The 21,019-nt window shown below is 50.0% G+C and overlaps 1 protein-coding gene across 3 annotated transcripts in view; it reads right to left on the minus strand.

Annotated features, from left to right (window-relative positions):
* Positions 1–21,019, minus strand: part of HORMAD1 (HORMA domain containing 1) — an 80,301-nt gene that overhangs the window by 26,732 nt on the left and 32,550 nt on the right. For 2 of the 3 annotated variants that reach the window (XM_075331075.1, XM_075331074.1), the window contains exons 10-11: positions 8,484–8,728; positions 8,000–8,066 (exon numbers count right to left, since the gene is read on the minus strand). In XM_075331075.1, the coding sequence (XP_075187190.1) occupies positions 8,000–8,066; positions 8,484–8,728 (312 nt within the window). The remainder of the gene's footprint in view (positions 1–7,999; positions 8,067–8,483; positions 8,729–21,019) is intronic. The other variant, XM_075331076.1, reaches the window with a different exon arrangement.

The following is a 21,019-nucleotide window of genomic DNA, read 5'->3' on the forward strand; positions in this document are numbered from 1 at the left end:
GGTGTATAGCACTGCCTCCGGAGGCCACACAAAGCAATTACACTAAAAAGTGTAAGGCCCCTCCCCTTCTGGCTATACACCCCCAGTGGGATCACTGGCTCACCAGTTTTAGTGCTAAAGCAAGAAGGAGGAAAGCCAATAACTGGTTTAAACAAATTCACTCCGAAGTAACGTCGGAGAACTGAAAACCATTCAACATGAACAACATGTGTACCCGAAAAACAACCAACAATCCCGAAGGACAACAGGGCGGGTGCTGGGTCTCCCAATAGGAGCTAGAAGAAAAGGAATTTACGGTAAGTAACAAAATTCCCTTCTTCTTCGGCGCTCCATTGGGAGACCCAGACGATTGGGACGTCCAAAAGCTGTCCCTGGGTGGGTAAAGAAATACCTCATGTTAGAGCTGCAAAGACAGCCCTCCCCTACGGGGAGGCAACTGCCGCCTGCAGGACTCTTCTACCTAGGCTGGCGTCCGCCGAAGCATAGGTATGCACCTGATAATGTTTGGTGAAAGTGTGCAGACTCGACCAGGTAGCTGCCTGGCACACCTGTTGAGCCGTAGCCTGGTGCCGTAATGCCCAGGACGCACCCACGGCTCTAGTAGAATGGGCCTTCAGCCCTGAAGGAACCGGAAGCCCAGCAGAACGGTAGGCTTCAAGAATTGGTTCTTTGATCCATCAAGCCAGGGTGGCCTTGGAAGCCTGCGACCCTTTGCGCTTACCAGCGACAAGGACAAAGAGTGCATCCGAACGGCGCAGGGGCGCCGTGCGAGAAATGTAGATTCTGAGTGCTCTCACCAGATCTAACAAATGTAAATCCTTCTCATAGCGATGAACTGCATGAGGACAAAAAGAAGGCAAAGAGATATCCTGATTAAGATGAAAAGAGGATACCACCTTCGGGAGAAACTCCTGAATGGGTCGCAGCACTACCTTGTCCTGGTGGAAGACCAGGAAGGGAGCCTTGGATGACAGCGCTGCTAGCTCAGACACTCTCCGAAGAGATGTGATCGCTACCAGAAAAGCCACTTTCTGTGATAGTCTAGAAAGTGAAACCTCCCTCAGAGGCTCGAAGGGCGGCTTCTGGAGGGCAACCAGTACCCTGTTCAGATCCCATGGATCTAACGGCCGCTTGTACGGGGGTACGATATGACAAACCCCCTGCAGGAACGTGCGTACGTTAGAAAGTCGTGCTAGACGCTTCTGAAAAAAGACGGATAGCGCCGAGACTTGCCCTTTAAGGGAGCCGAGCGACAAACCTTTTTCTAACCCAGATTGCAGGAAAGAAAGAAAAGTAGGCAATGCAAATGGCCAGGGAGACACTCCCTGAGCAGAGCACCAGGATAAGAATATCCTCCACGTTCTGTGGTAGATCTTAGCGGACGTGGGCTTCCTAGCCTGTCTCATGGTGGCAACGACCCCTTGGGATAATCCTGAAGACGCTAGGATCCAGGACTCAATGGCCACACAGTCAGGTTCAGGGCCGCAGAATTCCGATGGAAAAACGGCCCTTGGGACAGCAAGTCTGGTCGGTCTGGTAGTGCCCACGGTTGGCCGACCGTGAGATGCCACAGATCCGGATACCACGCCCTCCTTGGCCAGTCTGGGGCGACGAGTATGACGCGGCTGCAGTCGGATCTGATCTTGCGTAGCACCCTGGGCAAGAGTGCCAGAGGTGGAAACACATAAGGGAGCCGGAACTGCGACCAATCTTGCACTAAGGCGTCTGCCGCCAGAGCTCTGTGATCGCGAGACCGTGCCATGAAGGTTGGGACCTTGTTGTTGTGCCGGGACGCCATTAAGTCGACGTCCGGCCTTCCCCAGCGGCGACAGATTTCCTGAAACACGTCCGGGTGAAGGGACCATTCCCCTGCGTCCATGCCCTGGCGACTGAGGAAGTCTGCTTCCCAGTTTTCTACGCCGGGGATGTGAACTGCGGATATGGTGGAGGCCGTGGCTTCCACCCACATCAGAATCCGCCGGACTTCCTGGAAGGCTTGCCGACTGCGTGTCCCCCCTTGGTGGTTGATGTATGCCACCGCTGTGGAGTTGTCCGACTGAATTCGGATCTGCCTTCCTTCCAGCCACTGCTGGAAGGCTAGTAGGGCAAGATACACTGCTCTGATTTCCAGAACATTGATCTGAAGGGTGGACTCCTGCTGGCTCCACGTACCCTGAGCCCTGTGGTGGAGAAAAACTGCTCCCCACCCTGACAGACTCGCGTCTGTCGTGACCACCGCCCAGGATGGTGGTAGGAAGGATCTTCCCTGTGATAATGAGGTGGGAAGAAGCCACCACTGCAGAGAGTCCTTGGCCGTCTGGGAAAGGGAGACTTTCCTGTCCAGGGATGTTGACTTCCCGTCCCATTGGCGGAGAATGTCCCATTGAAGTGGGCGCAGATGAAACTGCGCAAACGGAACCGCCTCCATTGCCGCCACCATCTTCCCCAGGAAGTGCATGAGGCGTCTTAAGGAGTGCGACTGATTTTGAAGGAGAGCCTGCACCCCAGTCTGTAGTGACCGCTGCTTGTCCAGCGGAAGTTTCACTATTGCTGAGAGAGTATGAAACTCCCTGCCAAGATACGTCAGTGATTGGGTCGGTAACAGATTTGACTTTGAGAAGTTGATGATCCACCCGAACGTCTGGAGAGTCTCCAGTGCAACGTTCAGGCTGAGTTGGCATGCCTCCTGAGAGGGTGCCTTGACAAGTAGATCGTCTAAGTAAGGGATCACAGAGTGTCCCTGAGAGTGCAAGACTGCTACCACTGCCGCCATGACCTTGGTGAACACCCGTGGGGCTGTCGCCAGACCAAATGGCAGAGCTACGAACTGAAGATGGTCGTCTCCTATCACGAAGCGTAGAAAGCGTTGGTGCTCTGTAGCAATCGGCACGTGGAGATAAGCATCTTTGATGTCTATTGATGCTAGGAAATCTCCTTGAGACATTGAGGCAATGACTGAGCGGAGGGATTCCATCCGGAACCGCCTGGCGTTCACATGCTTGTTGAGCAGTTTTAGGTCCAGAACAGGACGGAATGAGCCGTCCTTTTTTGGCACCACAAAGAGATTGGAGTAAAAACCTTGTCCTTGTTCCCGAAGAGGAACAGGGACCACCACTCCTTCTGCTCTTAGAGAATGCACCGCCTGCAGAAGGGCATCTGCTCGGTCGGGATGTGGGGAAGTTCTGAAGAACCGAGGCGGAGGACGAGAACTGAACTCTATCCTGTACCCGTGAGACAAAATGTCTGTTACCCACCGGTCTTTGACCTGTGGCAGCCAAATGTCGCAAAAGCGGGAGAGCCTGCCACCGACCGAGGATGCGGAGGGAGGCGGCCGAAAGTCATGAGGCAGCCGCTTTGGAAGCGGTACCTCCGGCTGCTTTCTTGGGGCGTGAGTGAGCCCGCCAGGAATCAGAGCTCCTTTGCTCTTTCTGAGTCCCTTTGGACGAGGAGAATTGGGGCTTGCCCGAGCCTCGAAAGGACCGAAACTTTGACTGCCACCTCCTTTGTTGAGGTTTGCTTGATCTGGGCTGGGGTAAGGAGGAGTCCTTACCTTTGGACTGTTTAATGATTTCCGCCAATTGCTCACCAAACAGTCTGTCTCCAGATAGTGGCAAGCTGGTTAAACATTTTTTAGAAGCAGAATCTGCTTTCCATTCCTTTAACCACAAGGCTCTGCGCAAAACTACAGAGTTGGCGGAAGCCATTGCGGTACGGCTCGTAGAGTCCAGTACCGCATTAATAGCGTAGGTCGCAAACGCAGACATGTGCGTAGTTAAGGACGCCACTTGCGGCACTGCTGGACGTATGAAAGAGTCCACCTGTGCCAAACCGGCTGAAATAGCTTGGAGCGCCCACACGGCCGCGAATGCTGGAGCAAACGACGCGCCAATAGCTTCATAGACAGATTTCAACCAAAGGTCCATCTGTCTGTCATTGGCATCTTTAAGTGAAGCCCCATCCTCCACTGCAACTATGGATCTAGCTGCAAGCCTGGATATTGGAGGGTCCACTTTTGGACACTGGGTCCAGCGTTTGACCACGTCAGGGGGAAAGGGATAACGTGTATCCTTAAGACGTTTGGAAAAACGCTTGTCCGGATAAGCATGGTGTTTCTGGATTGATGCTCTGAAGTCAGAGTGGTCCAGAAAGGTGCTCAATTTACGCTTGGGATACAGGAAATGGAATTTCTCCTGCTGGGCAGCTGCCTCCTCTGCTGAAGGGGCTGGGGGAGAAATATCCAACAGCCTATTGATGGCCGCTATAAGGTCATTTACCATGGCGTCACCATCTGGCGTATCCAAATTGAGTGCGGTGTCAGGGCTAGACTCCTGATCACCCACCTCTGTCTCATCATATAGAGACCCTTCTCGCTGAGACCCTGACCCGCGTGATGACGTGGAGGGTCTCTCCCAGCGAGCTCGCTTAGGCGGCCTGGGACTGTCATCGGAGTCAGAGCCCTCAGCCAGTGATGCCTGAGACCCCCGTGAAGTACGGATTAGTTCCAACTGAGGGGGACCGGGGAACATAGGGACAGTAGTGTCCATGGTCTGAGCAACTGGCCTGGACTGCAAGGTCTCCAGGATTTTTGTCATAGTCACAGACATTTTATCAGCAAAGACTGCAAATTCTGTCCCCGTCACCGGGGCAGGGTTCACAGGCGACTCTGCCTGGGCTACTACCACCCTAGGCTCTGGCTGACGAAGTGCCACTGGAACTGAACATTGCACACAATGAGAGTCGTTGGAGCCTGCTGGTAGATTAGCCCCACATGCTGCACAAGCAGTGTATACAGCCCGTGCCTTGGCACCCTTGCGTTTTGTGGATGACATGTTGTTGTCTTCCCAGAGCAATATAGGGTATACAGCCAAGAAGCGACCGTACAGTGCAGTATATATCTAAAGATATCTGGTACAGGAAAAAGTACACCAATACACACTGTGGCACAAGAGGGGCCAGCACTAAAGTGCTGCTTACCGCCCGCTAAACGCGGGTGTGTGGTCCAGAAATCCCTAGTCTTGGGTCTCCCAGAGCCTGTGTCCGTCCTCCAGCCAGAACTGCATGCAGGAATGGCTGCCGGCGTCCTGTGGAGGGGGGGGGCGGGCCCTGGGCGTGCCAGACTAAAAGCGGGAAACCTGTGTCCCACTGTGCCAAGTGAGAGGGCTGGAGCATGTAAATAAGGCTCCAGCCCTCGGCGCTGAGTAAACGTACAGCGTCTCTCCCCTTCCCTGATTGACAGGGAGGGGGCGGGAACGAAGCGGAGCTAGGCCGCAAAAGCCGGGGACTAAATTTATAAGCGCCGCCGCCGTAAAAGCGCGGTCGGCGCTAAGTCCCCGGCGCACTACAAGTCCCAGCCGCGCCGCCGCTCCGAGAGTGGCCGGCGCGGTAGTTCCCATTACATGAAGTCACACAGCTAAGCTGCTGTGACTCAAACCCCAGCGTTACTGTCCCCGGCGCACTAACACACCCAGCAAGTCTGGTGTGTGCGTGCCCGCCTGAACGGGGACACAGAGTACCTGAAAGTTGCAGGGCCTTGTCCCTGAATGGTACACAGCTCCTTATCCATCAGGTTCAACTGGGTCTGTGGATGGAGCCCGGCCTCAGGGCTTGGGGGCCGGTAAGATCCCACTTCCACAGAGCCCCTCAGGGGGATGGGGAAGGAAAGCAGCATGTGGGCTCCAGCCTCCGTACCAGCAATAGGTACCTCAACCTTACGAACCACAAGTGGGGTAAGAAGGGAGCATGCTGGGGGCCGTATATGGGCCCTCTTTTCTTCCATCCGACATAGTCAGCAGCTACTGCTGACTAAACAGTGGAGCTATGCGTGGATGTCTGACCTCCTTCGCACAAAGCAGAAAACTGGTGAGCCAGTGATCCCACTGGGGGTGTATAGCCAGAAGGGGAGGGGCCTTACACTTTTTAGTGTAATTGCTTTGTGTGGCCTCCGGAGGCAGTGCTATACACCCAATCGTCTGGGTCTCCCAATGGAGCGCCGAAGAAATTTGTAATTTATTGCTTGTTAAGATGTCAAGTCGTTCTTTAGATATTAACCCTTTTCTTTTGTTAATATCACATTGCCTTGGAGACGACCACTGCTAATAGACAGCAAAATGTGCGCTATATATATATATATATAATGTTACTATTGAGTTTGCAATCACTGTTTTGAAGTTGGCCAGGATTGCAGGAGCATGATGTGATCTCCTATTCCCAGCCAGCTTCGGTGCAGTGCTTGCAAGCTACATAGCGGTGGTGGTCGGCCTCCTAGGCAACGAGCTGTAAAGAAAACAAGAGTGTTATTATCTCAAGAACGGCTTCACATTTTAAGAAACATGAAATTGCGAAAGTGCTTGCTTTTGCAACTATTGTTCAAAAATATTGATCTCGAAATATGGAAATACCCCTTTTAAAAGGGTAAACTGACATTAACCATGGTTAGTACATTTTGCAGTCAATTCTAGTTCATCTCTGATCTATAAAGTGGAAAATATTTGGGGTTTTATAAAGCTGGTAATTAGAGTTGAGCGAGTACCTAACTAGTCGCACTCACTATACTCATAATGAGTACTGTCTAATACTCGCGTATTCGTTCCAAATAGCGTGTGCTATGCAAGTCAATGGGGAAAACTCGCAAAGTAACGAGTAACCCGAATGCCATACTATTCATAGAATCATAGAATCATAGAATATTAGAGTTGGAATGGACCTCCTGGGTCATCTACTCCAACCCTCTGCTCAAAGCAGGATTCAGTAAATCATCCCAGACAGATGTCCGTCCAACCTCTTTTTAAAGACTTCCATTGAAGGAGAACTCTCCACCTCTCGTGGCCGCCTGCTCCACTCATTGATCACCCTCACTGTCAAAAAGTTTTTTCTAATATCTAATCTGTGTCTCCTCCCCATCAGTTTCTTCCCATTGCTTCTAGTCTTTCCTTGTGAAATGAGAATAAAACTAAACCCTCTACAGTGTGACAGTCTTTAAGATATTTGTAGACAGCTTTTAAGTCTCCTCTCAGTCTTCTCTTTTGCAAGCTAAGCAATCCTAAATCCTGTAACCGTTCCTCATAGGACATGGTTTGCAGAGCAATCACCATTCTGGTCACTCTTTTCTGAACTTGCTCCAGTTTGTTGATGTCTGTTTTAAAATGTGGTGCCCAGAACTGGACACAATTTTCCAGATGAGGTCTGACCAAAGAGGAGGAAAGGAGGATAATGACTACACGTGATCTAGACTGTATGCTTCTGTTAAAACATCCTAGAATGGTGTTTGCCTTTTTTGCTGCTGCATCACACTGTTGACTCATGTTCAGTCTGTGATCTATTAGTATACCTAAGTCTTTTTCACACATGCTTTTGGATAGCTCTATTCCTCCCATGCTGTATATGCTTTTTTCCTTATTCTTGCCAAGATGTATGACTTTGCATTTCTCCCTGTTAAAAACCATTCTATTAGTTGCTGCCCATTGTTCCAGCTTGTTTAGATCTTGTTGAATCCTCTCTCTCTTCTCTAGTATTAGCTATTCCTCCTAGCTTTGTGTCATCAGCAAATTTAATCAGTTAACCCTTAATACCTTCATCTAAATCATTGATAAAGAAGTTGAACAACACTGGGCCCAGTGCGAGTAGTGAATAATGCGGAATTCAGGTTACTCGATACATTGCGAGTATTCCCCATTGACTTGTATTGTACATGCTATTTGGAACGAATACTCGTTATGAGTATAGCAAGTACAAATAGTTAGATACTCGCTCAAATCTACTGGAAATTAAACAATATGTCCTTTTCCCCAACCCATCCATAAATCTGCATGAAAACGCAGCATCAACCCTATTACACAAAAATACAAATTAGCCAAAGTTACATTTTATAGAGAAAAAACAACAAAATCCAGTGGTGAAAAATAATCACAGAACAACAAACATTCATTAATAAAAAAAAGTACAAAGCCCTAGCCTCCTCATAACAGCGCAGACTCCATTTTAACTATTTTGCGCTTCTTACCGTCAATCTTCAATTCTGTGACATTGTTTTTCCCCAAATCAATGGAATTGTCACAAAGCGTCTCGCCCTTTACGGAGGTAAGAAGAAAACAGAGCAAGTTTATTCTTGCTGCAACGGATTTCATTTTACTTTTATTGATTTTGTTTGTTTTTTAGTTTTAGTAAAATGGAAATCTAATTTCAGGACATCGCTGGGAAGATAATAACCGGGTTTCATTCAGTATTTAAGCCACAGAAATGCAGCTTCAATAAATGTGGAGATCAATTATAATACAACTGTCAAATGCAGTCTACTAATAAAAGCCAAATTACTGCAGTTCTGATGAAATAAGAAAAAAAAACTAATACTTTTATGTAGAAATTTAGGGGGTAAATGATGATGAAAATGTATGCTGTGATTGTCCATGTCTCCTCCCAGTAAAGCTCAGCCTATTTCTCAAAAAGGCGTAAAAATGCCAAACTCATACCCCCCTCGTTTCACTTACAGCTTCATCTGGAGATTCATCCACATCCATCTCGGTGGTTTCTAGGGGAGTTTTGCTATCCGTTTTCTTTAGTATGTTCTTTTCCATGTCCTCTATCCTGTCTTTTTCAGTAGTGACTCTTACTTTTAAGGTATGAAAAGGAGTAGCCACTTCACCCACATTCAGGTACATGGGTTCCCCCTCAAACATCATACCGTCACAGGTCCCTTCTTTGAAGCCCGGAGGCTGATAATCTAAAGGGGTTACTGAAAAAAATAAGATTCTTCATGTACACAAAGGTTTTTAATATATAGGTATATATATATATATATATATATATATATATATATATATATATATATAGTGGGTGAAATAAGTATTCACCAGATCACCAATTTTCTAAGTAAATATATTGCCAAAGCTGCTATTGACATGAATTTCTCACTAGATGTCGGTAACTACCCATCCGATCCACCCATGGAAAGAAATCAAACCATAGATGCCCATAAATTATGTTGTGTGTAATAATGAGAGATGACAGCGAAAAGAAGGGAATTTTGTTTACTTACCGTAAATTCCTTTTCTTCTAGCTCCAATTGGGAGACCCAGACAGTGGGTGTATAGCTACTGCCTCTGGAGGCCGCACAAAGAACTACACTCAAAAGTGTAAGGCCCCTCCCCTTCTGGCTATACACCCTCCCGTAGGAGTACGGATTCCTCAGTTTTAGTACCAAAGCAAGAAGGAGGAAAGCCAATAACAGTTTCAAAAACAAATTCAATCCGATAACAAGATCGGAGAACTTAAGAAACAACATGAACAACATGTGCACCCGAAAAACGAAACCCTAAGAACAAATAGGGCGGGTGCTGGGTCTCCCAATTGGAGCTAGAAGAAAAGGAATTTACGGTAAGTAAACAAAATTCCCTTCTTCTTTTTCGCTCCTAATTGGGAGACCCAGACAGTGGGACGTCCAAAAGCAGTCCCTGGGTGGGTAAAAAGATACCACATGAACGGGCTGTCAGACAGCCTCTTCCTACAGGTGGGCCACCGCCGCCTGAAGGACCTGTCTACCTAGGCTGGCATCTGCCGAAGCGTAGGTATGCACTTGATAGTGTTTGGTAAACGTGTACAGACTCGACCAGGTAGCCGCCTGGCACACTTGCTGAGCCGTAGCCTGATGCCGCAATGCCCAGGACGCACCCACGGCTCTGGTAGAATGGGCCTTCAGTCCAGATGGAATCGGAAGCCCAGCAGAACGGTATGTGTGAAGAATTGGTTCCTTGATCCACCGCGCCAGGGTGGATTTGGAAGCTTGCGATCCCTTATGCTGACCAGCGACTAGGACAAAGAGCGCATCAGAACGGCGTAGAGACGCCGTGCGAGAAATGTAAATCCTGAGTGCTCTCACCAGGTCCAACAGATGTAAACCCTTTTCAAATTGGTGAACTGGATGCGGACACAAAGATGGCAAAGTGATATCCTGATTGAGATGAAAGGAAGAAACCACCTTGGGAGAAAACTCTGGAATTGGACGCAGTACTACCTTGTCTTGGTGAAACACCAGGAAGGGAGATTTGCAAGATAACGCCGCTAGCTCGGACACTCTTCGAAGAGACGTGACCGCCACAAGAAAAACTACCTTTTGTGAAAGCCGAGAAAGGGGAACCTCTTTCAAAGGCTCGAAAGGCGGCTTCTGGAGAGCAATGAGAACCTTGTTCAGATCCCAGGGTTCCAATGGCCGTCTGTAAGGAGGAACGATATGACAAACTCCTTGGAGAAACGTGCGTACTTTAGAAAGCCGTGCCAAGCGCTTCTGAAAGAATACGGATAGCGCGGAGACTTGACCCTTAAGCGAGCTAAGCGACAAACCTTTTTCCAACCCAGACTGCAGGAAGGAAAGAAAAATTGGCAATGCAAATGGCCAGGGAGAAAACCCTTGAGCCAAGCACCACGCTAAGAATATCTTCCACGTCCTGTGATAGATCTTAGCTGAGGATGGTTTTCTAGCCTGTCTCATTGTGGCAACAACTTCATGAGATAAACCTGAGGCCGCTAGGATCCAGGACTCAATGGCCACACAGTCAGGTTCAGGGCCGCAGAATTCAGATGGAAAAACGGCCCTTGAGACAGCAAATCTGGACGGTTTGGTAGTGTCCACGGTTGGCCTACCGTGAGATGCCACAGATCCGGGTACCACGACCTTCTTGGCCAATCTGGAGCGACGAGTATGGCTCGATGGCAGTCGGACTTGATTTTCCGGAGAACTCTGGGTAACAATGCTAGAGGTGGGAACACATAGGGGAGTCGGAATTGCGACCAATCCTGAACCAAGGCGTCTGCCGCCAGCGCTCGGTGATCGTGAGACCGTGCCATGAAAACTGGGACCTTGTTGTTGTGCCGTGACGCCATCAGATCGACGTCCGGCGTCCCCCAGCGGCAACAGATCTGCTGAAACACGTCCGGGTGAAGGGACCATTCTCCTGCGTCCATGCCCTGGCGACTGAGAAAGTCTGCTTCCCAGTTTTCCACGCCTGGGATGTGAACTGCGGATATGGTGGACGCTCTGCTTTCCACCCACGTCAAAATCCGCTGGACTTCTTGAAAAGCTTGGCGACTGCGTGTTCCCCCTTGGTGGTTGATGTACGCCACCGCCGTGGAATTGTCCGACTGAATCCGAATCTGCTTGCCTTCCAGCCATTGTTGGAAGGCTCGCAGGGCAAGATAGATTGCTCTGATTTCCAGAACATTGATCTGCAGGGTGGACTCTTCCTGAGTCCACGTCCCCTGAGCCCTGTGGTGGAGAAACACCGCTCCCCACCCTGATAGGCTCGCACATTGTAGAGGGCGCAGATGAAACTGCGCGAACGGGACTGCCTCCATTGCTGCTACCATCTTTCCTAGGAAATGCATGAGGCGCCTCAGTGAGTGCGACTGGCTCTGAAGGAGAGATTGCACTCCAGTCCGTAGCGAGCACTGCTTGTTCAGTGGAAGCCTCACTATCGCTGAGAGAGTATGAAACTCCATGCCAAGATAAGTCAGAGATTGGGTCGGGGTTAGATGAGACTTTGGAAAGTTGATAATCCACCCGAAACTCTGGAGAGTGTCTAGTGCCACCTTCAGACTGTGTTGGCATGCCTCTTGAGAGGGTGCCTTTATAAGCAGGTCGTCTAGATACGGGATGACCGAGTGACCCTGCGAGTGCAGAACAGCTACTACTGCTGCCATGACTTTGGTGAAGACCCGGGGGGCTGTTGCCAGACCGAAAGGTAACGCTACGAACTGTAGGTGTTCGTCGTGTATGACGAAGCGTAGGAAACGCTGATGCTCTGGTGCAATCGGCACGTGGAGATACGCATCTTTGATATCTATTGATGCTAGAAAATCTCCTTGAGACATTGAGGCTATGACTGAGCGTAGGGATTCCATCCGGAACCTCCTGACTTTTACGTGTCTGTTGAGCAACTTTAGATCCAGGACGGGTCGATACGATCCGTCCTTTTTTGGGACCACAAACAGATTGGAGTAAAAACCGTGACCTTGTTCCTGAAGAGGGACGGAGGTCACCACTCCTTCCGCCTTTAGAGCGGCCACCGCCTGCAACAGAGCATCGGCTCGGTCTGGTGTTGGAGAAGTTCTGAAGAAACGAGTTGGCGGACGAGAACTGAACTCTATCCTGTACCCGTGAGACAGAATATCCCTCACCCAACGGTCTTTGACGCGTGACAGCCAAATGTCGCCAAAGTGGGAAAGCCTCCCACCGACCGCGGGTGTGGGAATCGGAGACCGCAAGTCAGGAGGACGCCGTCTTGGCAACGGTTCCTCCGGCTGTCCTTTTTGGGCGTGACTGAGACCTCCAAGAATCTGAGCGTCTCTGGTCTTTTTGAGTCTTTTTTGACGAGGCGAATTGGGACCTGCCCGGTCCTTGAAAGGACCGATAACCAGACTGACCCTTCCTCTGTTGGGGTTTGTTTTGTCTGTGTTGCGGTAAGGATGAGTCCTTACCCTTGGAGTGTTTGATGATTTCATCCAAACGCTCTCCAAACAATCGGTCACGAGAAAAAGGCAAATTGGTTAAGCACTTCTTGGAATGAGAATCTGCTTTCCAATGTCTCAACCACAGGGCCCTACGCAAAACAACGGAGTTGGCTGACGCCACTGCCGTGCGGCTTGTAGCGTCAAGAACAGCATTAATCGCGTACGACGCGAATGCCGCCATTTGCGAGGTCAATGGTGCTACCTGCGGGGCAAATGCACGTGTGACTGAGTCGACTCGCGCAAGCCCGGCTGAGATAGCTTGGAGTGCCCATACGGCCGCAAAAGAAGGCGCTAATGACGCTCCAATCGCTTCATAGATGGATTTCAGCCAGAGCTCCATCTGCCTGTCAGTGGCATCTTTAAGTGCCGCTCCATCTTCAACTGCAACCAAGGATCTAGCTGCAAGCCTGGAAATTGGAGGATCCACTTTTGGACACTGGGTCCAACCCTTGACCACCTCAGGGGGAAAAGGGTAGCGTGTATCTTTAAGCCGTTTAGGAAAACGCCTTTCAGGATAAGCGTGGGGTTTCTGGATTGCGTCTCTAAAGTCAGCGTGGTCCAGAAAAGTGCTTAATGTACGCTTAGGGTATCTGAAATGGATTCTCTCGTGCTGCGAAGCTGACTCCTCTACAAGAGGAGCTGGTGGGGAAATATTTAACATCTTATTGATGTTAAATATAAGATCATTAACTATGGCGTCACCATCTGGTGTATCTAGATTGAGAGCGGTCCCAGGATCAGAATCCTGATCAGTTACGTCCGCCTCATCACCCATAGATTCATCTCGCTGGGATCCTGACCATTGAGATGAATGTGAAGGCCCGTCATAGCGAGCCCGCTTAGGCTGCCCGGGGCCATCGTCCGAGTCAGAGTCTTCACCCTGAGGTGTAGATGCCCGTCCCGGAGCTTGGAGCTGAGGGGGACCAGGGGGCAATGATTGCACAGTGTCCGTGGCCTGAAGTACAGGCCTAGCTCGCAATGTGTCAAGAATTTGTGACATAGTGAGAGACATTCTGTCAGCAAAAGCTGCAAACTCAGTTCCTGTCACCTGGACAGCATTCACAGGTGGTACACCCTGGGTCACGTCCAGCAGAGGTCCCGACTGTGCAAGCGCCGCAGGGGCCGAGCACTGCACACAATGGGGGTCCGTGGAGCCTGCCGGTAGAAAAGTCCCACATGCGGTGCAGGAAGCATATAATGTCTGTGCCTTGGCACCCTTGCGTTTTACGGACGACATGCTGCTGGCTCTCTGCAATGTGAGAGAGTCTATAGCCAAAGGGCGACCAGCGCTATGTAATACCAAGTATTTGTAGAAACAAAATACTAAGAATACTACTGGCACAAGAGGGGGTGAGCCCTGAGGGCTGCTTACCGCCCGCTGAATAGCGGGTAAGAGGCGCAGAATTCCTTGTCTGGGTCTCCCCGGCTCCCCTCTGCAGCTCAGCGTGTCAGCAGGAATGGCTGCCGGCGTCTGTGGAGAGGGGCGGTCCGTGGGAGTTCCCAAACAAAAGTGCGGGAAACAGTGTCCCCTCTGTGCCTATTGTGAGGGCTGGAGTATGTAAAAACGACTCCAGCCCTCAGCGCTGATGCACTGACCAGCGTCCCGCCCCTCTCCTGACTGGCAGGTCTGGGGGCGGGAACGAACGGAAGCAGGCCGCAAAAGCCGGGGACTCGAGTTATCAGCGCGGCCGCCGTAAAAGCGCGGGCCGCGCTGAAGTCCCCGGCGCACCACAAGTGCCAGCCGCGCCGCAGTCCCAGCGGCCGGCGTGACCGTTCCCAGAAGTGGCCAGCGTCCCGCCCCTCTCCTGACTGGCAGGTCTGGGGGCGGGAACGAACGGAAGCAGGCCGCAAAAGCCGGGGACTCGAGTTATCAGCGCGGCCGCCGTAAAAGCGCGGGCCGCGCTGAAGTCCCCGGCGCACCACAAGTGCCAGCCGCGCCGCAGTCCCAGCGGCCGGCGCGACCGATTCCTAGAAGTGTGCCTGCTTCAGCGAAGCTGAATGAGGCCATGGCACAAGCGCCGTAGCGCTGATGTCCCCCGGCGCACTACAACACCCAGCATGCTGCGGTGTGAGCGCCAAATACACGGGGACACAGAGTACCTTGAGGAAGCAGGGCCATGTCCCTGATGTACTCCGCTCCATCCAGCATCTTCTCCAGGGGCTGTAGATGGAGCACGGTCTCAGTGCCTGGAGACCAGTAAATCCCACTTCACCCAGAGCCCTGTAAAAAGGGATGGGGAAGGAATCAGCATGTGGGCTCCTGCCGCCGTACCCGCAATGGGTACCTCAACCTTACAAACACCTCCGACATACAGTGGGGTGAGAAGGGAGCATGCTGGGAGCCCTGTATGGGCCCTCTTTTCTTCCATCCGACATAGTCAGCAGCTGCTGCTGACTAAAAACAATGGAGCTATGCGTGCGTGTCTGACCTCCTGCGCACAAAGCTAAAACTGAGGAATCCGTACTCCTACGGGAGGGTGTATAGCCAGAAGGGGAGGGGCCTTACACTTTTGAGTGTAGTTCTTTGTGCGGCCTCCAGAGGCAGTAGCTATACACCCACTGTCTGGGTCTCCCAATTAGGAGCGAAAAAGAAAGTATCAAACACATAAAGAAAGAGAGAAAGAGAGATGCAAAAAGCCATGGGAAGTCATGATACCAACTGAAATCTATCAGTAATTAGAAAGCAATCCTGCCATTTAGTGAAAATATCAGCTGGTTCAACTGATGTACTATAAAGGGATGTCTCATTACCAAGGTTACACACAAGAAACATCTCATGATGGGTAAAACCAGTGATCTGTCTCAAGGCCTTTTAGCAGCTATATTGCAAAACGTACTGATGGCATTGGTTACAGAAGAATTTTAAACTACTGAAGATTCCACTGAGTAGTGTTAGGGCCATAACCCAGAATTGGAAACAACATCATTTCACCATAAACCGTCCACGACCAGGGGCTCACTGCGAGATTTCAGACAGAGGCGTGAAAATAATTGTTCAATGAGTTGTCTGCGTGCCGATGACCACATGTGGAGAGCTAGAGAAAGACTTGGAATGTCCAGGTACAATTGTTTTAATGAAAACAATAACAACTGCACCCACCCACCATGGCCTGTGTGCACGCTCTTGTGTGCACGCTCACCACACAGGACTCCATTGCTGAAGAAAATGCATGTTCAAGTGCATTTTAAGTTTTCTGAGCAACACTTAGGCAAGCCTGTGAAATACTAGCAGAATATAGTCTGGTCAGATGAGACCAAAAGTGAACTTTTTGGATGTCATAATTAGAGATGAGCGAACCGGTCCCGGTTCGGCTCGAGGTCGGTTCGCCGAACGGAGGTCCCGTTCGAGTTCGGTTCGTCGAACCGAACTCGAACCGCATAGGAAACAATGGCAGGCAATCACAAACACATAAAAACACCTAGAAAACACCCTCAAAGGTGTCCAAAAGGTGGCAAACAACTCACAACATAACACAAACACATGGGAAAGTGACAAGGACATATACTCATGCGAAAATAAAAGAGCTGGACAAGGAAAAAGAGGAGGACACACAGATATAGGCATGGCCCTTCTAAAATCATGTAAAACACCGCAAGGTGACTCCAAGCGGAGTCTCCCTTTTTTCCAAAAATTGGGCCCCACACACACCCACCCCTTCAGTGGCAGCACTTGTGCCCCAGTTGTACGCTTCACAGCTAGATTTGCATCAAGCACATTCAAAAATACGCCATTCTTAACCGTCCCCAGGATGACACCGGGGTAGGTAGCTAAGTCTTTCCTGATCCCAGCTCTGTTCATCTTGGCTCCTTTTTAAAAACACTGTAAGCAAGGGTTACTCCAAGCGGAGTCTCCCTTTTTTCCAAAAATTGGGCCACACAGACACCCCATCAGTGGCAGCACTTGTGCCCTAGTTGCAAACAGGATGTTTTGATTTGCATCAAGCACATTCAAAAATACGCCATCCTTAACCGTCCCCAGGATGACACCGGGGTAGGTAGCAAAGTCTTTCCTGATCCCAGCTCTGTTCATCTTGGATCATTTTTAAAAAACACAGCAAGCAAGGGTTACTCCAAGCGGAGTCTCCCTTTTTTTACAAAAATTGGGCCCCACACACACCCACCCATTCAGTGGCAGTTGTGCCCCAGTTGTACACTTCACAGCTAGATTTGCATCAAGCACATTCAAAAATACGCCATAATTAACCGTGCCCAGCATGACACCGGGGTAGGTAGCAAAGTCTTTGCTGAACCATGACTTGTTCATCTTGGCTCCTTTTAAAAAAAAACAGCAATCAAGGGTTACTCCAAGCGGAGTCTCCCTTTTTTTCCAAAAATTGGGCCACACACACACCCACCCCTTCAGTGGCAGCAGTTGTGCCCCAGTTGTACACTTCACAGCTAGATTTGCATCAAGCACATTCAAAAATACGCCATCCTTAACCGTCCCCAGGATGACACCGGGGTAGGTAGCAAAGTCTTTCCTGATCCCAGCTCTGTTCATCTTGGATCATTTTTAAAAAACACAGCAAGCAAGGGTTACTCCAAGTGGAGTCTCCCTTTTTTCCAAAAATTGGGCCACACAGACACCCCATCAGTGGCAGCACTTGTGCCCTAGTTGCAAACAGGATGTTTTGATTTGCATCAAGCACATTCCAAATCCACAAGCATTTACTCTCCCCAGGATGACACAGGGGTAGTAAATTCCATGACTTGTTCATTTTGATGAACGTCAGTCTGTCCACATTGTCACTGGACAGACGCGTGCGCTTATCTGTCAGCACACACCCAGCAGCACTGAAGACACGTTCAGAGACAACGCTGGCAGCTAGACACGACAAAATCTCCAAGGCGTAAGTTGAGAGCTCTGGCCATTTTTCAAGATTTGAAGCCCAAAATGAGCAAGGCTCCATTTGCAAAGTCATGGCATCAATGTTCATTTGGAGATACTCCTGTATCATCCTCTCCAGCCGTTGACTATGTGTCAGACTTGTTGTCTCTGGTGGCCTTGCAATGGACGGTCTAAAAAAATTTTGAAAATATTCCATAAAATTGCTGTTACCAGCACCAGATACGGTGCTACTGGTACGGGTAGACTGTTGAAGATGACGAGACCGTCCCATGTTTGTCAAGTTACAACTGGGAGATTCACTCCCTGCACCTGCACGGTTGTTTGGTGGAAAAGCCGAGCTAAGATCGAGTAACAGCTTCTGCTGATACTCCTGCATACGTGCGTCCCTTTCTATGGCTGGAATTATGTCACAAAATTTGGACTTGTACCGGGGATCTAATAGTGTGGCAAGCCAGTAGTCATCATCACTTCTAATTTTGACAATACGAGGGTCATGTTGGAGGTAGTGCAGCAAGAAGGCGCTCATGTGTCTTGCGCGGCCATGCGGACCAAGTCCACGCTGTGTTTGTGGCATAGAGGTGCTCACCGTTCTTTCTTCCTCTGACATCTCCCCCCAACCTCTTTCAACTGAAATTTGACCAAGGTCTCCCTCATCCGCTGAGTCTTCCATGTCCATGGACAGTTCGTCCTCCATTTCTTCATGTTCTCCTGCACCTTCTTCAACATCTCGCCTGCTACCATGTGCCCTTGTTGATCCCTGTCCCCCATGGTCCCATGCCTGCCGCCTTGGTGATGATGAACGTCTGGACCTTGGTGATGTTGTTGTGTCTTGCGCATAGGAATCCTCCTGTAGTTCCTCCCCTTCCTGTTGTCCCACCCCCTGACTCCGAAAAGTGTTTAGCGTGTGCTCCAGCATGTAAATGACTGGAATTGTCATGCTGATAATGGCATTGTCAGCGCTAAACATATTCGTCGCCATGTCGAAACTCTGCAGAAGGGTGAATAGGTCCTTGATCTGAGACCACTCCATCAGGGTGATCTGCCCCACCTCTGCATCTCGTTGGCCCAGGCTATACGTCATGACGTATTGCACCAGGGCTCGCCGGTGCTGCCACAGTCGCTGTAACATGTGGAAAGTCGAATTCCAGGGTGTCGCCACATCGCATTTCAGGCCAGAAGGCCATCAAGGCCGGGATAGTGTGTTAAGAATTGCTGGACAACAAGGTTCAACACGTGAGCCATACAAGGCTTGTGTGTCACCTTGCCCAGGCGAAGGGCCGCACCCAGGTTTGCAGCATTGTCGCACACGGCCTTACCAGGCTGCAGGTTGAGTGGAGACAACCATTTATTAAACTCGGACCGCAGAGCTGACCACAACTCCTCAGCTGTGTGACTCTTATTCCCAAGACATGTCAAGCTAAAGACCGCCTGATGCCGTTGCGCTCTGCTGCCAGCATAGTAATGAGGGGTGCGTGATTCCTTCTGCGCAGTGAGAACGCTGGTGGCCTGACCAGGCAGGCTTGGGGCGGAGGTGGAGGACCCAGATGAGGTGGAGGAGGCAGAAGCAGTGGCGGAACTTGGAAAGACAGAGGATTGACACACAAGTCGTGGGGACGGCAAGACTTGTGCAGCAGACCCTTCACCATCTATCACCATAGTTACCCAGTGCCCAGTCAGCGACATGTAACGTCCCTGTCCATGCTTACTGGTCCAAGTATCGGTGGTGAAATGCACCCGTTGACACACAGAGTTTCTCAAGGAAGCGGTGATGTTGTGTACGACATGCTGGTGTAGCGCGGGCACACCTTTCTTAGAGAAGTAGTGGCGACTGGGCATCTGGTACTGGGGCACAGCGACAGACATAAGGTCTCTAAAATCCTGTGTGTCCACCAGGCGGAAAGGCAGCATTTCGGTAGCTAAGAGCTTACAGAGGGATAAAGTCAACCTCTTAGCTTTGTCATGGGTCGCAGGAAATGGCCTTTTATTTGTCCACATCTGAGGGACAGAGATCTGGCTGCTGTGTGTAGACGGTGTTGAGTAGGGTGTCCCTGGAAAAATGCAGCTTTGTGAGGAAAGTGCAGGCGGAGACATGATGTCGCCTTCATCCAACGTTGGTGCTATCGATGTCTGAGAGAGCTGTACACATGCACTTGTTTCCCCTTCCAAACCAACTGACGACCTACCAAGCAAACTGCCTGTTGCGGTTACAGTGGTGGAAGTTGTGCGTGGAAAACCAGGTGTGACAGCTGTCCTCACAGTCCTAGAAGATGAAGAGCGCGCGGATGCACTGGAAGAGGCAGGCGGTGGATGGTTCGCTTCGCTAGGCCGCATTGCAGCACGGTGAGCTTCCCACCGGGACATATGATATTTATTCATGTGACGATTCATGGGAGAAGTTGTCAAACTGCTGAGGTTTTGACCTCTACTAAGAGAACCATGACAAATTTTACAAATCACATAATTTGGGCGATCTTTTGCTATGTCAAAAAAGGACCAGGCTAGGCAAGGCTTAGAGGGCATGCGACCTGTTGATCCACCCCGACTAGTGCTCAGAGGCAGAGTGGTGGCTGAGGATGCAGTTGTAGACGTGCTACCAGTACTCCGACTCTGTCCAGGAAGGCGCAAGGTAACTTCGTCATCAGTTGCATCCTCCTCCACCACCTCTGTTGACCTCCTCGAGTGCCTGACTGTGGGTTGACAGTAGGTGGGATCTAGAACTTCCTCATCAATTGTTGTGTTTGCACTCCCCTCACCCTCAGACCGAGCCTCTTCTTGCCCTGACCAAATATTTAAGTTGTCATCCCAATCTGGTATCTGCGTCTCATCGTCATCAGTATGTTCCTCATTGTCTATAACAACAGGTGTTACAGTTTGTGAAAAAGGGTCAACATTATGCTCAGAAACTTGGTCCTCACGGCCTGAATCAGAGTCACAAAGGTTCTGGGCATCACTGCAGACCATTTCCTGTTCTGTACTCACTGTAGCTTGGGAGCAGACCTCTGATTCCCAGGCTATAGTGTGACTGAACAGCTCTGCAGACTCAGCCATCTCAGTTCCACCATACTGTGCAGGGCGGATGGAGACTTCAGAGCTGGGAGAAAGCAAGTTTGATTGGGATGACAACTCAGAGGACTGGTGTTTTTTGGATGCGGTAGTTGAGGTGGCGGAGAGGGCACTTGTTGGACCACTTGAGATCCATTCAAGCATTTTCCTTTTTTGGCCATCATCTACCTTTGTTCCAGTTGTCCGTGTCCGTAAAAAAGGGAGTACATCGGATTGTCCACGGTAAGTAGTATACATCTTACTTTTGCTGGTAGATGGTCTATCTTCAGCAGATGTTAATGGAGCTTTGCCACCTTCCCCACGGACAAACCTTTTTTTTCCTTTTCTAACACGCCTCTTACCCTTTCCACCAGCATCTGTCATTTTGCCACTCATTTTGATTGCGACAAGATTGTGCACTTAAAATGTGGTAGTAAAAATTGAGAGGTGGTGTAGATTTCAGCGGTGGTCTATCTTTATTAACAGCAGAATAAACAACAATAATTATCACTGACAATGCAACTACAGCCCTTAAACTGGCAGCAGTCTTTGCTAGTATAATGGCTTAGTAACAATGAGTTGGAGTGTGCAATGCAGGCAGACGTGCTGCAAATATCTTTGCACTAGTGG

This window comes from Anomaloglossus baeobatrachus, chromosome 12 (assembly GCF_048569485.1).
Source record: "Anomaloglossus baeobatrachus isolate aAnoBae1 chromosome 12, aAnoBae1.hap1, whole genome shotgun sequence".
NCBI classification, from domain to species: Eukaryota; Metazoa; Chordata; class Amphibia; order Anura; family Aromobatidae; genus Anomaloglossus; species Anomaloglossus baeobatrachus.